The 19,779-nt window shown below is 29.5% G+C and overlaps 2 protein-coding genes and 1 pseudogene across 2 annotated transcripts; all 3 read left to right on the forward strand.

Moving 5' to 3' along the window:
- Nucleotides 1-282: 282 nt before the first annotated feature.
- LOC115965208 lies at nt 283-941 on the forward strand (annotated as a pseudogene).
- Nucleotides 942-4,056: 3,115 nt separating this feature from the next.
- Nucleotides 4,057-5,076, forward strand: LOC115965209 (probably inactive leucine-rich repeat receptor-like protein kinase At5g48380). The gene has a single exon (XM_031084385.1). It carries the CDS (start codon nt 4,057-4,059, stop codon nt 5,074-5,076), a length of 1,020 nt encoding a protein of 339 aa, XP_030940245.1.
- A 5,719-nt stretch (nt 5,077-10,795) lies between these two features.
- On the forward strand, nt 10,796-13,917 carry LOC115963134 (polygalacturonase-like). Its single transcript, XM_031082028.1, has 4 exons — nt 10,796-11,236; nt 12,624-12,913; nt 13,021-13,246; nt 13,696-13,917. The coding sequence occupies exons 1-4, from the start codon at nt 10,796-10,798 to the stop codon at nt 13,915-13,917; spliced, it is 1,179 nt and encodes a 392-aa protein (XP_030937888.1).
- Nucleotides 13,918-19,779: the final 5,862 nt, after the last annotated feature.

The following is a 19,779-nucleotide window of genomic DNA, read 5'->3' on the forward strand; positions in this document are numbered from 1 at the left end:
GCGCATGACTTGGAAAATTAGACTCATCAACCACTTTATTAGTACACGGTAATCAAAAAAATCATTTTACTTATCTATTCTTGATGGTATAGACTTGGTTCAATGTAGGCCATGTCTTCCTAACAGATTTGTCTTACATGTTCTTTGAAGCTAATATCAAAATGATCTATTTTCCAATTTGAAATTTCCTGAAATTGACTGTGTTTCCATTTTTCCCTTTTTCACTGGGTATATATATGGCTTTACTACCTCTGAGCTTTCTTGATAAACACTCGCAAGCAAATGGCTCATAATACTAGTCTCGTCATAGCTCTACTTCACATATTTGCTTTGTCATTTCTGAACATTGTTGAAATAAGCAATGGTTTCGAACATTATGATATCAGCTGCTTGAGGTCCTTCAAAGAGTCACTAGAAGACCCTTACAACAAATTCAAACATTCATGGAACTTCGGCAACACCACGAGAGGTTTCATCTGTAACTTTGTTGGGGTCACTTGCTGGAATCTTGATGAAAACAGGATTATTGGTATCGACCTCGGGAACATGAGGCTCAAGGGCCAGTTCCCTCGAACCAATAATTACTGCAGTTTGGCACATCTTAACCTCTCAGGGAACGACCTTACAGGCACCATACCATCTGAGATATCCTGGCTCGGGTTTCTGACAGTCCTCGACCTCTCCTCCAACAATTTTTCGGGTGAAATCCCGAAGAGCATAGTGAATTGCACTTATTTGAATGTCCTTCGACTTGAAAACAACCAGCTACATAGGATAAAAAACTTCAGTGTTGCTAACAATCGGTTGTCAGGGCCGGTGCCTATGTTTTACAATATCACCTTTCCTGCAGAAAGCTATGCAAACAATCCGGGACTTTGTGGGCTCCATTGGACACATGCATGGCTGCTCCTGCGAAGTTTCATGTTTTCTTCAAACAATGATTTTTGGTAGGCTGGGTTTTCTCTACGGTGTCGGTAGTGGTGGTTATATTTCTTTATACTCCCTGGGTGCCTTTACTGAATGCGACAACCAAGAACAACAAAAGAATGAAAGAAGCAATTGATGGAAGCCAAGGCTCTGCAACAACCGAAAGAAGCAAGAACCTGAAGGTAATCTCTCAGGCCTCTTTTTTTATTATTATTTTTTATATATTTATTTAATATCGAAGAATCATTTCTTCGTCTCCTTTATCAAAAAACTTTCCTTATATCTTCATTATTCTTATTTCTTAGTTCAGTAGCGGCTATAGGAATCTTTTTTAAGATGGTCGTTAATAAATTTAAATTATATAAGATTTAATAAAGTAATAAATTAAATATTTGCTAAAATTTGAAATTGAGTCGTTGATGAAAGTAAAATTGTTGCATTATAAAGCCAATAAGAATATAATTATCATCATCATAAAAAAAAATGCACAACTATAATATTTTTCTTGGTACCATTTTTTAAGAAAAAAAAAGAAAAAAAATTAGAGATTATTTTTATTAAATAAGTTGAACAAGCTAAAAATTTAAATGATTGGCGATTTTTATCTTTTTTTTTTAATATTATATTTTTTAAAAAACTTGGTCTTGTCTTGTTTTTGTTTGGTTTATGTTTGTTATTATTTGGGCTAATATTTATTGTTGTTATTTAAGATTTTTTTTTTAAATTTAGAGAAAGGGATTAAGGATTATGTTTGAAAGGAAAAATTAATTTTAGAGTAATGCTACATCCACAATATTTCTACAATAACTTTTATGTAAAAAGCTGTTTATTGGTAGGTAAAAAATAATATCAGTATAAGACTCAAATTAGAATCAGAAACAACTTATCACATTGAGTTTTTTTTTTTTTGAAATTATTATGAAACTGTTGTAAATGTAGCATCAATTTTATTTTGGTTGAACCCAAATTTTTGTAATTGTCAAGTTAGGGTGTTTAACATTTTTACTATAGTAGTTACAATAAGTTAGTTTAGCAAATAAGTTTTTTAAAAAGTGTATATATATATATATATATATATTTTTTTTTTTGGCAAGTCAGGTGGTCTTGTGACCCTAGCTTGCATGTGGAGCTGCCACTACTTATGTTTTGACATTAATATATGATAGACATAGTGCACACACATGGATGGCTGCGCAAAATTGATGTCCTTTATCTCATTACCAGTGTTCCATTTTATACTCGATCTCCACTAATCTCAAAAAGCCATGTGTTTGATTCATTTATTTATTTAGATTTTAGGTATTTTATAGGCAAATTATATTGTTGCATGAAATTCATATAAGATTAATTGAGAAATATATAATGAGATTTAAAAATATTTTACAAAAAAATAATATAAATGAAGAAATTTGAAAGAACATTAGGCACAAGCACAGAAGAAAATACTAATTAATTTATGTGTTTTGTTATTAGGCTTACATATAAGCTAGGGGGAGAGAAAGATAAAATTTCACTAAAAATATGGAGATTACAAGGGTAATATAGATGTACTTTCCTAAAACCTTAACGTTCTTTTCATAGAGTTTCAACCTGTGACATAAAAAAAAAAAAAAAAAAGTAATTTTAGTTTGCTTTAGTCTAATTAGGGCACATCATAAATCAAAATATAAAGAAACTTAGGAGCTGTTTGGTATTAGTGTTTAAATAACAGTTTTCAATATTTAAACAACAATAACACTTCTATCATATATTTCTATAACACTTAAACACGAATTTCCACAACACTAAAAATTGAACAACAGTACTAAAAATTTCCAACCAAATAGGCTCCTAGTATATATAAAATTTCAAAGTCGGCATGGTGCCTATCCTTTGTGGGATGAAATATTGTGCTACACACGTAAAATATTAACCCAATTTAAGACACCGTCCGTTTCCTTTTTCCTTTTTTGGGAGAAAGAATTTAAGACAAAGTCAAAAAGAATAAGCATGTGACAATTCACACCACTGACTAAAGAATCTCCACCTTGACCATCGAGTCAAGTCACACAAACGACACTTCTCTATCACCTCCGTCCAAAATCATATTAAGGGCAAACTCAAACGCAAAGACTGGTCAAAAACTTGAATTTGTACAAAGACTGTAGGAATAAACGGTTCATTGTGACGGGATGAATTAAGATTATAGTGAAGAGGAAGTACAAAATAAAGTACACAAAAAATATGAGAATTACGTAGTTCAACTTAACCGCTTACGTCCATAGAGGAAATTTTTATTAAGTGTTATATTTTTATTAAATGAGAGTATAGTACAAATTCTAGACAGCCATATCTTCACTATAATTTCAATTCACTCAATTACAATAAACCCTAAGTAGATTTTATATAGGAAGAGAGAGGTAGGGGGTTTTTTATTTTATTTTATTTTATTTTTATTTTCTTTATACAAGATAGAATTCTACTCTAGCCTAATCTAAGTGTATATGTGTGTGAAGCTCCCTTCTAGAGACTTGAATTCCGACCCTTATCCTACACTATTCACAAGCACTTATACTTGTGGAGTAACTATCACACCAAGGGTGTGCGGCGACATTTTGAGCTTATACACATAAATCTAACACCTGTAATATGAGGGAACTTAGTCATCATGTCTACATAAACCTAACACCTCTAATATGAGGGAACTTAGTCATAATGTCTACTGGATTATCTATAGGCCAAATTTTCTAAAGCAAAATATCTCTCTCATGAATAATTTCATGAACAAAGAGGAAGCAAAAATCAATGTTCTTGATTATTTGTTAGATAAATAGCACTATGGCTTTCACATAATATGCAAATGTTTTCATAATGACTCCACAAGACAAGACTTCTATCAAAACAAGTACCTAGCCAAATATTCTCTCACTTATGTCACTGCCATGTATTTAGTCTCACGTTGACAATTCTATAGTGGATTTTAGCTAGTGTCTATCTCCAACTCAGCAGTGCTTTAGCAAATGTAAAAAGTTGTAATACTAATATAGCCAAATAGCCCTTTCGTTCAACAAATTCTCTACCACTTAAAACAAACAACCGTGTGTTAAATTCTGATTTATTTTCCGTTCAAGACTAACGCAGCATGCAAAAATGATGATTGATTCACAGATTTCTCAATTGGAGGGAATGATTACTAGAATGAGCTTTACAGAACTTAGAGAGGCAACTGGCAACTTCAACACACATAATTTCATTGGGTTGGGAAAGATTGGGATAATGTACAAGGCAGTGCTTCCAAATGGTTGGCCACTTGCAGTTAAGAGGTTCTATGAATCTCCATCTTTTGAAAAGCAATTTGTATCTGAGCTATTTGCTCTTGGTAGATTGAGACACAATAACCTAGTTCCCCTCTTGGGGTACTGCAAAGAAAGGAAGGAAAAGCTTTTGGTGTACAAATATATATTGAATGGTAACCTTTATGATTGGCTACATGTAATGGAGGGCAATGATAAGATCTTGGAGTGGCATTTGAGGATTAAAATTGCAACTGGGATAGCAAGAGGCCTAGCATGGCTTCACCATAAGTGCGATTTTCGTGTAGTCCATCTTAACTTGAGTTCTACATCTATCTTACTAGATAAGAATTTTGAGCCCAAGATATCAAATTTTGGAGGGGCAAAAATATCAAGTTCTGAAGGGGCATTGTTCTTGGATTCTATTGACATTGACTCAAGCAATAGCTCTTTTGTAGACAGTGGAGTTTGGGAGTTGGGTTTTGTTAAAAAGGATGTGTATGACTTTGGAATTTTACTACTTGAGCTAATTATAGGAAAGGAACCCATTGAAATCAATAATTATTCGAAAAGTTCGAATGGGAGTTTGCTTGATTGGATTACTCATCTTTTGACTAGTTCTTCTAATCTCTACAGTGTCATTGATAAATATTTGATTGGCCGAGGGTTTGATGGTGAAATCTTTCAGTTACTTAGAATTGCATGTATGTGCCTGAACCCTTTTCCTGGTCGAAGGCCTACAATGCTTGAATTATACACTAAAATTAGTATTTTGGGGGAGAGACATGGCATCACAAATGACACTAAGATATTGAGTCAATTTGAAATTGCTACTCCAAGTACCTCAAATGAAATTGTTGAGGTAGAAATTACGTAGACCAACTGAAGTATGAGATACAAATTGCAACTATTGTATTGAGAAAAATATGTAACATTTTAATTTGCAGCGGTCCGGATGTTGTTAACTTGGGCTCGTTTGCTTGCTGTAATTTTTTTTTGTTGTAAAAAAAAGCAAATAACTATAAGTTGGATTGAATCTATATATAATGGCAAATAAAGTGATATATATGCATTATCAGAGCACGGATCACTTAAAAAAAAAAAATCATACTTTTTCTATGTGTATCTGTTGTCTTGGTTATTGGCAATTTAGCATTAATATATGCATTTAAAATAATTGTTCAAATTTCCAAAATAGATTTTTTTTTTCTTTGTTGAAATCAGATGCATCTTCGTACTCTGTTGATGGACTACTTGTATAGCTACTATTTGTAAGGGTATGACCAACTGCTAATGGGCAATACTCAGCTATCGTTTCTGATAATAAAGAGTTACCTTATCAGTTTGTATTTCTTCGTTTGCATGGGCCACTGTTTAATCATTTATCATTCTAGATCTATAACTATTGACCATATAATTTGAAAAATTACGTTACCTTGGTCTATGAGGACATAATAACCCTGCTATAGCTGATCATTGCATATTTGAAAATTTTAAAAATTCAAATTTTCAAAAAAAAAAAAAAAAAAAAACCATACCAAGCTAAGCTTTTTACCCACGTTGAGGATCAGGTTCTTTTGCATATTTGATGAAGAAGAATTTTGCTGCAGTAGTTCATGGAAATTAATTTTCTTGGCTGACTTTTTTCTACTTGATCCGAACTAAAATTGATCAATGCATTAAAATGGAAAATATGATTTTGGGATCATTAAAACCGGATGACCCATTGACCCTACAAAATTTTCAAGAGATCTTTTGGTTTTTGCTTTTTATTACTTTATTAGAGTTTTTTTATTGCATCATTACCATTATTGTAAGGTCAGTCCAAAACTCTAAGGTAAAGCGTCATTTCCATTTGAAATAGATCTATTTTATGATTTAGATCAAAGCATAATTGGTACTCATGCTCTTAAATTCCTCTTTGGTACCTAATGTAAATTAATTATTTTAATAATAACAGATATCAAAACTGGCTGAGAATTTTTTTCTCACGCATTTCTCATTCTTAGCACTCTCAACCTGTCCCTATTTTTTCTCTTGCAAATGTTAATTGGGTAAATATTGACAAAAGAGATTGAATTTTTAACCTATCTCTGATAAAATATCATTTGGGTAATAGACAAATACAAAAATGAATTATAATAGAAAAGTTAAGTATCTTTATTTCAATACCACTGTGCACCCTTGGTGTTGTGGTCACTCCACAAGTATAAGTGTTTGTGGGGTGTGAGGGGCAAGGGCTGTGGTTCAAGTTTCCAGGAGAGAGTTTCACGCACATACACACTGAGATTATGTTAGAGTAGAAATTCTATCTTGTATAAAAAAAAAAAAGTGTCTTTATTTCAATTAAAATTCATAAAATGTATGGACTAAAGCATTATTTGTTTTTCCTCTTTATTGTTGAGATAATTTTTTCGATAACTAGGTCTTTATTATGATTTTATGAATATCATTTTAATTTAAGTAACAAATGCAAACAATTATCATGTTTTTATCATTAATGGTATCAGAGTTATGTTATTATCTTTTTTTAATAATTAATAAATTATTCATCATAATGGGTTTTAATAAGCTCAATTGCTAATTTTTTTTTGGTTGAGCAAAAACCCTAGGTTCATCAATTTTAACATCAATGTTGTCATCTACCGCTTTTCTGTCTTAAAAAAAAAAACATCAATGTTGTTACTAAATTCTCTTTATTTAACCTTTCACCTCACCAAACCTTCCATTTATGTTAAACTATTACTAATTAATTTTATGTTTTAATGGAATAGATAAATTCTTATCATGTATTAATTATTTTTGCATAGTAATTTGTAATATATCATACATTATTATATAACGCACTGCGCCAAGTTGTTAATTATATACTCTTTAGGAAAAATTTTTAAATTATAATTAATTAGGGAATTAGGTAAAAAGTTTATTAGCAAAGTTTCAAGAAATTAGAATTCTACTCTCACTATGGCTCAAGTTAAGTAAATATGAGTTAGTCAATTTTTTAAGATATTTAAAATTCTACTCCAACTACAATTCTATTTCAAAAATTTTAGGAATTTCAAAATAAAATTTAAAATTATTTTTAACTACTTTAATCATATGTGATAATTTTTTTTTATTTAAATATAATAAACTTTTACATGTTTTATGTCATCTATATTCCAAGCAGCTCAATATATTTTTGCATATTGATAGTTAAAGATATGTTTGGTAGACTGTAATGGACACTATAATATAATAGTTATTCCTATAATTTAAGTATTTGGTTATTGTGGGTTCCAATTAGCTCAATTGGTAAAGTCTCTGATGGTTGAATAAGAGATCTAGGGTTTAATCTCCCGTCTACACCAAAATCGATTGATGTCTTGATCTGATTATAAAAAGCTATTATCAGAAGCGGATGTCATAGGTTGAAATTCTCTCAAAAGAAAAAAAAGTATTTAGTTGTTTGGTTTTTATTTTTTATTTATTTTTTAATACAAGATAAAAATTCTACTCCAACCGAATTTAAGCATATAAGTAATGATCATCTCACCAATGGTGCTCGGTGGTAATTTGGTTATGTAAAATGTTTCTAAAAAAAAATGACACTCTAATAGGGCTATAATAGTTGTTCCTGAGTACATGTAATAATTTCAAATATTAATTTATTTTCAAATAATAAAACTTTCCTTATGCATATAAAAATTATGCAAATAAAAAATCATAAAAAATAACCAATCTCCCTTTCAAATTTTAAAAATATTATTTTTAAGGAAATATTATTATCTTTGGGTTGGAAATATAATTGTATGAGTAAAATATTTCCTAAAATATATCTTTAATTTGATCCTAATGTTACAACTCACAACTAACCTTATGAACAAATTTAGTTATTTTAATATAACACATTCTATTCTCAATAATAAAGATTATCATTCTTATTGTAATTTTCATTTAGTGTACCAAAGGTGGCCTTAATATAGATCAAACCCTATTAGAATCTTTGTGGACCAATAAAGTTTCGATAATTTTTTTAGAATATATATATATTTCAATATAGAATTTTTAATTAATTCATGGAACACATAAACATTCTACTAGTGTGTGTGTGTCTATATATATATATATATATATATGTATCTGATGGTTGTATAAGAGATCTAGGGTTCAATCCTTGCCTATACCAAAAATTGATTGGTGTCTTAGTTTGATGATAATGAGCTATCATCAGGAGTGGACGCTATAGATTGAAATTCTCTCTAAAAAAAAGTTAAAAAAAAAAAAAAAAACTCATTTGGAAGAGTAAAAGGTTTTTGCCATATAGTTCATTTTTTAGAATTCTTTTCATTTCCATCTCACCAATTTTACATTTATGTCAAAACATTACTAATGAATTCTTTTTTTGGTTTGAATGAGATAAATACGTTTAATATCATGTTTTAAATATTTTAGAATAATTATTAATATAAATAAAATTAGAATAGATTTCTTTTGTGTCCAATTTTTTATACTTCCAAAATTAACTTAGTTATCTTCTCAAAAAATAAAAAATAAAAAACTAAATAGTAGAAAATAATTTAAGAGTAAGACAAATTATGAATGTAAATTTAAACTAAAACATTTAATATTTAAATTCCAATTCTATAAAAACTAGGTAAATAAGAAATTTTATGGATATTAAGTTAAATTTAAAATTTTCAAAGTCAAGTTCAAATTTCATAAAATTAGGAAAAAAATTTTATACTCAAATTAAAATTACTTGTAATCATGACTTAAAAATATTATATTTTAATTTTATAAGATTTATATAAAAAACAACTAATTTAGGATATGATATTTTTACTCAAATTTAGTTGCATTGAAAATAACTATAAACAAAGTCCCACATAAGATAAAAGCAACTATTTTTTTATGAGAAAGCGAAAAGCAACATCATATTTTCTTTATTGATAGAATCTATAGTTCGATATACCAACACAATTGTGATAAATATCTATTACTAATTTTTGTAATTATATATTAATAAAAATATAAAAAATACTTCTTATTAATTATATGAGAAATATCTATTAACTATAATCACTATAATAAATTATATATATATATACACACACTATATAATTAAAATTGAGCCTAGATTAACGATAATAATTATATAAAAATACAGTCATAATATACAGTTAGGTAGTAGATAGATAGATATATAAGGTTTAAGCAAAATAAATAATATAAATTATCATTTTTTTTTTGCAATTTCTTTTATCAAATAATGGTATATAGTAATTAAGGAGAGAGAGAGAGGAAAATTAATATTTTTTTTTTCTAAAAAAAGAAATTAATGATTGTTATTGTGATATTAAGAAAGCATATGTATCATCTTTTATTTTTTTTAGAGAGAGTTTCAACTTATGACATTTACTCTTGATGATTGCTCTTTATCATTAGACCAAGATACTAATCAGTTTTTGGTGTAAGTAGAAATTAAACCCCAGATCTCTTACACAACCATTAGAGACTTTAAAAAAGCATATGTATCTTCTTTTATAATAGATAATATATGGTATATATGTAAACCATTTTAGGAATTTTTTAATGAAAAATTGAAAGGGTGACTAACTTTTATTTATTATTATTATTATTTTTTACATTTTTTGCAATTTCTTATAAAATGTTTTCTAAAATAAATGATTAATGAATGACTTAAAGAACCATTGCATACCCTTGGTGCAATGGTCATTCCGCAAGTATAAGTGCTTGTAAGGAGTGGGGGGCAAGGGTTGGGGTTCAAGTCTCCAAGAGAGATCTTCACACACATATACACTTAAATTATGCTAGAGTAAAATTTCTATTGTGTATATATATATATATATATAATAAAAGGAAAAAAAAGACTTAAAGACATACATTAACCAAACCTATATACTAATTAAGAAGTGGGGAAAAAGAGATTAGGAAAGGAAAAACGTAGTTGGTTAGTTAATTAGTTTAAAAAAAAAATTCTAAACGTTTATTAATGACTACAATAATAATTATCAACATTCAAATTAATATTGCATATACAATCACAACCAAAATAAATGTCTATAAATAACTATCATAATTATCACATTTCATATCTGTATACAAAATAAAAGAGAGAAAATTTTTCAGACCCTCGTAGTTCAATTAACACCTCTTTTATTGTAGCCATTGAATTATAAGAAAAAAAAAATCAATTTTTTTTATATAGATAAAATCATATTTTATTGAACTTTTGCTGACTAACACTCTACAAGGTGAGAAATTAAGGCGCAATGTTATAGACACAAAAAATTTCAAAATATTTTTCACAAAATTTGAGTTGGCAAATTTTTATTAATTCTTATCTAAACCTACCATTGATGTCATTTTTTTTTTACCAATTACTAACAACCTGTCACGTTAGCCAAGTGGAAATTTGTTGTCAAAATTTTAATTTATGTCTATACTTTCTCAAAACCAAATGTGCATTCAAATGCTATAAATACCCTCTCTAGTTTCAACTCCCCCAACCGCTAAACTCCCTAAGGCACTTCTCTCTTTGACACACACAAAGTCACAAACACACGTTAGTTTCACATCCAAACAAAACCAAAATGGCATTCCCTGCCATAAGCTGTCTTGTCCTTACACTTCTCTCTATGTTCATTTCCTTAGTGCTAGCTGCTCCTACGATATACAATGTAGTGAGTTTTGGAGCCAAGCCAGATGGGCAAACAGACTCAGCTCAGGCTTTTCTTAGGGCATGGACAAAAGCTTGTGCCTCTATGCAGCCTGCCAGTATTTATGTACCAGCAGGAAAGTTCGCTCTCGGGCAAGTGATTTTTATTGGACCATGCAGCAACAAAGTTAATGTTATGCTTATTGGGACCCTTGTGGCCCCATCGGTCTATACAGTCCTTGGAAATAAAGCATACTGGGTTTTGTTTCAGCATGTTGATGGGCTTACGGTGTCTGGTAATGGGATTCTTGATGGGCAAGGTGCTAGCTTGTGGGCTTGCAAGGCCTCTGGCAAAAGTTGTCCTTTGGGAGCCACGGTATGTGAAATATTTTGCCACAATAAATAGTGTAAAACCTCAGAATATACGTGTTATAGAACTTTTATTGAGTTTTTTTTTTTTTTTTTTTTTTTTTTTTTGCATGTGAAAAAATATGGATGAACTTGTAACCCGATCTGATTAACCCAGCCCATTTACAACCTATTTAAGATAACATATTTTTGACCTGAACCCAACCTGATCCAACCTGTTTGCCAGGTCTTTATGGTGTTCTTTTAGGTCCTCCATATCTTGATTCACTCCCATTCAGTCTTGAAAATAAATTCCTTCCATTTCTAGGTAACCAACTGGGACTGGTTTGGATTTTCTAGTGGAAAGTAGTGTGCTTTTCCATTTGATTTTTGGTTTAAACTATTCACTGATTTCGGTCTTCCTGGTTTTGGAGGGGATTTTAGTCAAATTGAAATACTTCATTAATGCCACAATAAGCCATTTCTAAGGAAATCGTATATATATAGGATACTTGGAAATAATCCCATGTTCTGGAGTATAATATTTATTCTCGTGTACCAGTAAACATGCTTAAAAATTAATGGGAATGTCAAAGGTCAAACAACAAGCTTAAGCTTTTGTTGCTTGCATTAACTGGCCATGCCATAAGGTCCACATATTTAGTTGAATAGCCCTATATAATCATGTTCATCGTTAATTTAGAGAATACCGTTAGATCCAAATAAACCAAGGATACAAGCTTCTTAAGGTCTTAGTCGGTAAGCTTTGTTTGAAGAGTCTCTTTCAGTTCAGGTCTTAAATCATTTGGCAAAATTTGGGAAGGAGAAAGACTATAGGGCTAAGAGGAGCTTGGCATATAGTTTGATAGGAAGATTAAGCCCACCCCATCCCCTACTGCATTCCCGTTTTGGATTCTAGAGTTGGACTCACCATTCTCCTTCCCATCAGTTATGAAAAGATGATCATTTTTGAGATAAATTCCATATTTTTTGAAGGGAATCCAAGCAGTAAGCAAACGTTGTATTGAAGAATTGTAAGGGAAGAAAAATTGAGATTACATTTGGTTTCCTCTCAGATGAAACTTAAGAGTTATGGACTCTAGTAGGCTTATTTCTTTTCTTCCCAAGAATATTCCCATTATAGTCATTTATTGCACATTTTAATGCATTTTAAGTGTATTTTCTATTTTGACTTCCTCTGTATTTTTGTGTGAAAACTCCTTGCTGTAAATTGATTTGTAATGGGCCTACGATGTTTGCTAACCCTTATTTATGTCTGGCTTGAACTTTTGAATTGAATAGCCCTATATAGTCATGTTCATTTTCAATTTTAATGAAATACTCTACATATACTTTATTTGTAATTTTTAAAAAACGATAATAATTAGAACATTTTCTTTTGTGTATGTAAATAGACATTGGAATTTACCAACTCAAACAACGTTGTGGTTAGTGGATTAACTTCCGTAAACAGCCAGATGTTTCACATTGTTGTCAATGCTTGCAATAATGTGAATATGCAAGGTGTTAGGGTCATCGCCGCCGGAAATAGCCCAAACACCAATGGCATTCATGTTGAATCATCTTCCAGTGTCACAATTCTTAACTCTAATATCCAAACTGGTGATGATTGCATCTCAATTGGCCCTGGTACTACTAATTTATGGATTGAAAATGTAGCATGTGGACCTGGACATGGAATTAGGTAAATAAATTTTATTAATTTTTTTATCTATTAAAATATTATGTGACTATAACAACAATATTATATGGCGATGCCAAATTGGTCATGGGTGTGATTGGTTGGCGCAGCATTGGGAGTTTAGGCCAAAATCAACAAGAGGCTGGTGTCCAGAACGTGACAGTTAAAACAGCAAATTTTACCAATACACAGAATGGGGTGAGGATTAAGTCTTGGGCAAGGCCTAGTAATGGATTTGCTAGGAACGTTATTTTCCAACATGTAGATATGATGAATGTCGAGAATCCCATTATAATTGATCAAAATTACTGCCCCTCTGGAGGTTGCCCTAATCAGGTACGATATTTTGAAGGATATTTATGAAAATGTTGTTTAAATTTTAAACTATAATGTTGTTTAAATTTTAAACCATAATATGTTTAAGTATACTTATGAAAATCCTTAACATATTCAAGAAGATTGCACAATATAAATTCTTTTAAATTTCTGTTTCATTGGCCCCTGACTTAGACCTTAGAAACTACTCATGCACATTATATAGCTAGGCACATTATTATGGCATCCTAAACTTTTAGTCATTAGTTTTGGGCCCAAATTGAACCCCTCTTCTCTGCAAGAAGAAAATCTTTAATTTTTCAGTTTTTTCTTCATAATACATATTTCAAAATTTAAATAAATAAAAAGTTGTGATGTTAGTTTTTTAATTTTATAGGTTAGAGGTTGCATACTACCACTACGAATAAGTAGAAAATTGACGTGTGCATTTTTTTCCCCCATTTTAACAGGCTTCTGGTGTAAAAATTAGTAATGTGACATTCCAAGACATTCATGGAACTTCAACAACAGAGGTTGCTGTGAATTTAAATTGTAGTTCAGGAAACCCATGCTCCATAATAACAGTGGAGAGCATAATGCTCACTTACAAGAATCAAGTAGCCAAATCTTCATGTAACCATGCATCTGTCACATCTTCTGGTAGTGTTCAACCCGTGATCAATTGCTTATAGAGCAAGGGATGTCAATTTTGTATTAAAGACAATTTTGGTTTTGTCAAATAAATGAAATATTTTAGTATTGGTTAATACCAGTGTATTATTCCAAAGTTAGGGATATTTATATACATACATACATACATATTTATATGTTTATATGTATTTATTTAGTTATATGTTTACAAACATATAATTTCAGTCTACAAATTTCATACGACCAAATATTTACCTAAATACATTAATCCAACGTATTAGCTCAAATTACATGTTTGTTATTATTATTATTATTATTATTATTATTATTATTATTATTATTATTATAACATATTTTTTATTGTTCCAACCAAAACATCAATACCTTTGGAAGCATCCAAAAAATCTAGGTACAATTCAATATTTTTTCTAGTAAATTTTAGAGGAGTACCAAAGTCGGTTTAATAGCCAATACGGTATATATTGCCGATATTACTGATATTAGTACGATATCGGCTTGTCATAACGGGGAAAAGGATTCAACCTTCATGAAACTTGCCGACACTATTGATTGCTCAAGCTTGTGATAGTACTAGTCCATTAGGCACTCTTGGAGCCTGCTTGACCTTGCAATCGGGATATAATGCTGAAAATTGAAGCCCTTATTTGGGTGTTTGAATGAAAAATTGTTATAAGAGATATGATTATGTTTAATATCTTCTTCTTCTTCTTCTTTCTTTCTTTCTTTTTATTTTTTTTTTATTTTTATTTTTTTTACATTAAAATTTTTCAAAAAAATGAATTATTTTTCAAAAAGTATTTTCTAGAAAACTATATTAATTTTTTACATTTGGTAGTAACCTTAAAATGAGTTTGAAAGTTATCTCTTAACTTCCCTTATTTAGTTTCATATGAGACAGAGTTATTTTCTTTATTTAGTTTCACACGAAATAAAGTTGTTTTCTAAAATTTTTTAGTGGAGAAAAACTATATATTTTGTTAAGCTAAATAAAGAAAGTTAATAAATAGCTTTTCTTTGACTCATTTTGTCAGATACCACCAAACACAAGAAAATGCAGAAAACTATCTCTTTTCTTTGCTTGGTCACATTTGATGATGTGTGTATATTTATGTCATTAGGGCGATGTGTGTCGGGGTAAGTCTCTTTACTTATTTACTTTTATGGAGTCACTACTAACCATTGGTTTATTCTAGATGTGATTGGTCACCTTTTGTCTAATTTATTTTAATCACGTAGTTAGCTAAAAGTCATTCCTAGGGACTCCTAAGCTAATTAAGGTAATAAAAGTTTCAAACTAAAGATTCTTGGACTCAAAAGTTAGTTTATAAGTGAGGAAGTGTCAGACAACCCACATTGCCTGTTTAAATAATAGTACCTTATTTTAATTTAATCCTAACAATTCTCATTTTCAAATATAATTTAATACTTGAAATTTATTTTTGAAAAGAATTTTTGTACAAGTAATATATATACATAACATGTGAATATTGTATTTACATATAAATAACATATGATATTATTTGCCAGAGCATACAAACAAGCATGTGAAAGTAAATATAAATATCATGTGAAAAGCTACGTTGTAAGAAATAATATACATAGCAAGCATGTGATTAATTACTAAATATCTAACACGTGAATATTACTTTACAACCAATAAAAATGGATGAGAATATAAAAATGTTACCTTTCACCTTTAAAGCAATTTAAAGCAGATTTATTCTATCTCTAGGTATCATTCTCATGCAAAATACACAACAAACCAAAATGGTTAGTTTAGGGGAAGGGCGAAATGTTGAATTGATTGGATGTCATTAATTCAATTGAGGTGAGCTATGGACAAGTCGCTCCCTCTTAAAATTATGTCTTTAAAAAGAATTGTTTGAAAAGAAACTTCTTCCTTTGGAAAATGACTTTTTATTGTTTTTTTTTTTTTTTTTTTAAAAATGAGAATATTCCTTACATCCCTTAAAAAAATGGACATTTCTTTACGTTTAAAAAGATAATAATTTTTTATTTGTTGAAAATCTCATAACTTTTTGGAGAAGGTTATTTTGAAAAGGATCATGATCTCACAAGGTTTTGTGGAAAGAGGTTTTGAAAAAGGTTTTCTCATAACTTTTTATAAAAAAGGGATTTTGTTGGAAAATCCTAAGCCCTCGTTTGAAAGAAGGGAATTGAATAGAATAGAAAGAAATGAAAAAAAAAAAAAAAATTTAGAATATTTTTTTCATTCCCTTATTTAGGAGTTTTAATGGAGAAAATAGAAAGTTCATTCTCTTGTTTGAAAGTTTAAGTGGGAGGGAATGGAATGGGTTGGAGGGAACACTCATTCTTCTCTGTTTCCTTAAAAACTCAAATTTTCATTTTCCTTAAAACTGGGAGGAATTAGAGAGAATAGAATTAGATTTAATAAAATTTTTTTTACTAAAACTCCCAAAATACCTTTATATATCTAGCATTTTATTTTAAAATAAGAGTCTAATAGTAATATTGTCATAAAATGATTTCATTACTTTCATTCTATGTTACTCCTAGAAAAAATTACCTACATTTCATTTATTTCCATTCCTTCATTTTAAAACATCCAAACAAAGAGACTTAATTCCATTCAATTTCATTCTTTTTTATTCATTTCCCTTATTTAAATACATTCCATTTCTTTCCATTTCTTTATGATTATTCATTTCCATTCCATTCTATTTTCTCATGAACTCCCAAATGAAGCCTAAAAGCCAAAAAAAAAAATATATATATATATATATGAAAAATTGTTTCCCATAATAAACTCCAAGCCATTTTGGAAAGGATTTTCTTTTTAAAGAAAACGTGTCCTGTTTTTTTATGAAAAATAATTTGTTAGGGAAAGACCCAAAGTTTTTGAAATTTTGACTCGAAATCGATTCCAACTCAACCTAATGAGATTTATTAATCTCAACCCATTGAGCTAGAATCTCGATCCATTGAGATTCGTGCAACATTGAGCTAGAATCTCGATCTATTTCTTTCAATTGTTGGATCTAGAGGTTTGTGCTTTTCAAGCTATGTATAGAAGAATTTTGGACAGCTTTGTTTTGTATACAAATATTGGAGATCTTCCAATACTCTCCTGAAGAATCTATTGAAGATCCATTTCAAGTTCTAAAAATCCAGTGATCAAAGTGAAGTTTCTATTATCCAGTTACGTCAACGATATTAGAGAGAAAATCATCAACCGGGTAATCGAAGTTGTGAGAGAGGTTCACATTCAACAATGACAAAAAGGAAAGAAAAAAGTGCATGGATTCAAAGTTGCTTGGATTTATGTTATTACGTGTTACATGAGATAATAGTAGATTTAGTCTTAAGTTTATTGTATAAAATTTTATTTTATTCTAGTGGATATTATTCTCCTCAGTGTTGATAAGTTAAGCCCTTCCAGTAGATTCTACTTCTGGAAAATTATTCCATTGGTTTTACCCGAGGCACTCAGTCACCATATTATTGTCCTTGTCAACTGGTGTACAGATTAGTAATGTGGTATATGAAGACATCCATGGAACATCGGTATTTGAGATTGTAGCTCAAGAAACCCATCTTACCAAATAATATTGGAGACCATAATGCTCACTTACAACAACCAAGCAGCCAAAACTTCATGTAACCATGCAGTTGGCAAATCTTATGGTTTTGTCGAGCCCACAAGTTGCTTGTACAGGGGAAGGGGATACAAAATCCATATATATAAAGGATAGAAAAGGTATCTACATTCTTGTACATTCATTCTTAAGGCCAAAAATTATACCACTTTTTAGTTTTTATAGTATAAATGTTTAGTGTGATATTTACCCAAACAAAAAAAAATGTTAGTGTGATAAGTTTTTTTTTTTTTTTTTTTTTTTTTTTTTAGAAACGTTAGTGTGATAAGTCATTGAGTGAGAACTTGATTTCTTCAACATGTGGTGATGCTAGCCCGTTGTGCGTTCTTGGAGCTAACTTACCTTTGCAATTAGAATATAATGTTAAAGAAAGAGATATGACTTTCTTTAATGTATATCTATACTACTATTTAAGGGGGTTTCGGTATTTGTGATCCTCAATTTTGATACCCAAAACACCCTCAAATTTACCAGTTTGTAAAGCTTAAATAATAGGGTTAGATATGTATAATTAGCTAAATCTTAAAAACAGTTTTTTTCTAAACACATAATTCTCATCACACTCTTAAATATTTTGTGATTAAAGAATTTAGTAACCTCAAATTATGATGAAAGCAAATTATTAACCTTTAAAAAAAAGAAGAAGAACTTCTAAGCACGCGCGTGGCTAGTATATTTTACAGATTTGTTGTAATGTCACGCTAGACCTCACTTTTTTTTTTTTGGGATTAATGGATCTTGCTTATTGGATTAAAAGACTTTTTTTTTTTTTTTTTTATCATTTTCATTTTGCAATGACAAATCACATGAAACATATTTAGTTATTTCATAAAAATAATTTAGGGCTTGTTTGGTTAGTTGTAAAAAGTTTTTTTTTTTTTTTTTGGTTTTTTCTTGTTTTAGTTTTTAGTGGGTCCCATCACTAAAAAATTAGTTTGGTTTTAGTATTTGTATTCAGTTTTCATTTTTAGTATCCTAAAAGTTGAATTTGAATATAAAAAATGAATAAAACTTTTCAGCATTTTTGTTTTTTATTAATACGAATATAGTGGCATATTTGTAAATATTATGAAAACAAAAAGTTACCGACTTTATTTATTTATATATATTTTCAAATAATTACAATATGTTGCTAACTTTGCAGTTTGAATCCATCCTCCTCTTAAGACCCCTTAAACACTTTGTACATAGGGAGGTGCCAATTCAGCTACAATACCCTTGGCTCCTAGCTTTACTCGATGAATCTTTTTGTTGGATTTTGCTTTATTTATCTAAAAAGTTGGCTACAATTCTTTTTAATATTTTTTTATTTGACAAATCCAACATTTAGATTACATTTTTTTCTTAAATCTTTCATACTTTGAAAATTTTCTGAAGACCAAAGATTAATAGTTATGTCACAAACAAAATTTTAAAATTTTAAGTTTTTTGTAGTGTAAATTTGAAGTTTTTTTGCAATGTAAAATCTTATGAAGACCAAAGACTAATAGTAAATAACATCTGATTGACAAGAAATTTAAAATACATGTTAAAAAGTAAATAAATTAGACTTAAATTAACAGTAGTGCTTAGTTTGACAACTTTTCTAAAAGTAACCCGTATTAATCTGTGTAAAATTGTATAAATTTACAAGTTTGCTACAATAATCATGTAAATTTACATTGACACTATTTATTTTACGTTTAATTATTTATTCTTTCTTTAAATATCTCAAGGGTAAAAGAATAAAGTGGATGGTAGTTGTTATGTGTGAAGAAAAAGAAACAATTTTAAAAACCAAAAAAATTGATATTTTAATGAAATATAGTGCAAAATAGATAACTGATGTGAGTGTTTTGACAAGTGTGGGTGTAAAATAGAAAAATTATATTCTTATGCTAAAATAGACAAGAAAAATTGCACCAGATGACGTGAAAGCTCTAATCCACACTGTTTTGCACACGTCCTATAACAACAAAAATTGTAACTTTTAGTTATGATTTCAATTTTCAAATCACAATTTTTTATTTTTTTTTATTTTTAAGTGTGTGTGCAAAACTGTGTATATTAGCTTGTGTACAACAACATATACCCTGAATAAAAAGAAGTTAAAATTGTTGCACACAAACTTACATAGTTTTACACACACCAAAACGGAATTGAAATTTCAAGATTTCAACTTGAAGCCATCAATTTCTTCAACACCAATCATCCACGCTTGAAGTTACAATTAGCCAATTTTTCTTTTACGTTCTTTGAGGCTTA

This window comes from Quercus lobata, chromosome 10 (assembly GCF_001633185.2).
Source record: "Quercus lobata isolate SW786 chromosome 10, ValleyOak3.0 Primary Assembly, whole genome shotgun sequence".
NCBI classification, from domain to species: domain Eukaryota; kingdom Viridiplantae; phylum Streptophyta; class Magnoliopsida; order Fagales; family Fagaceae; genus Quercus; species Quercus lobata.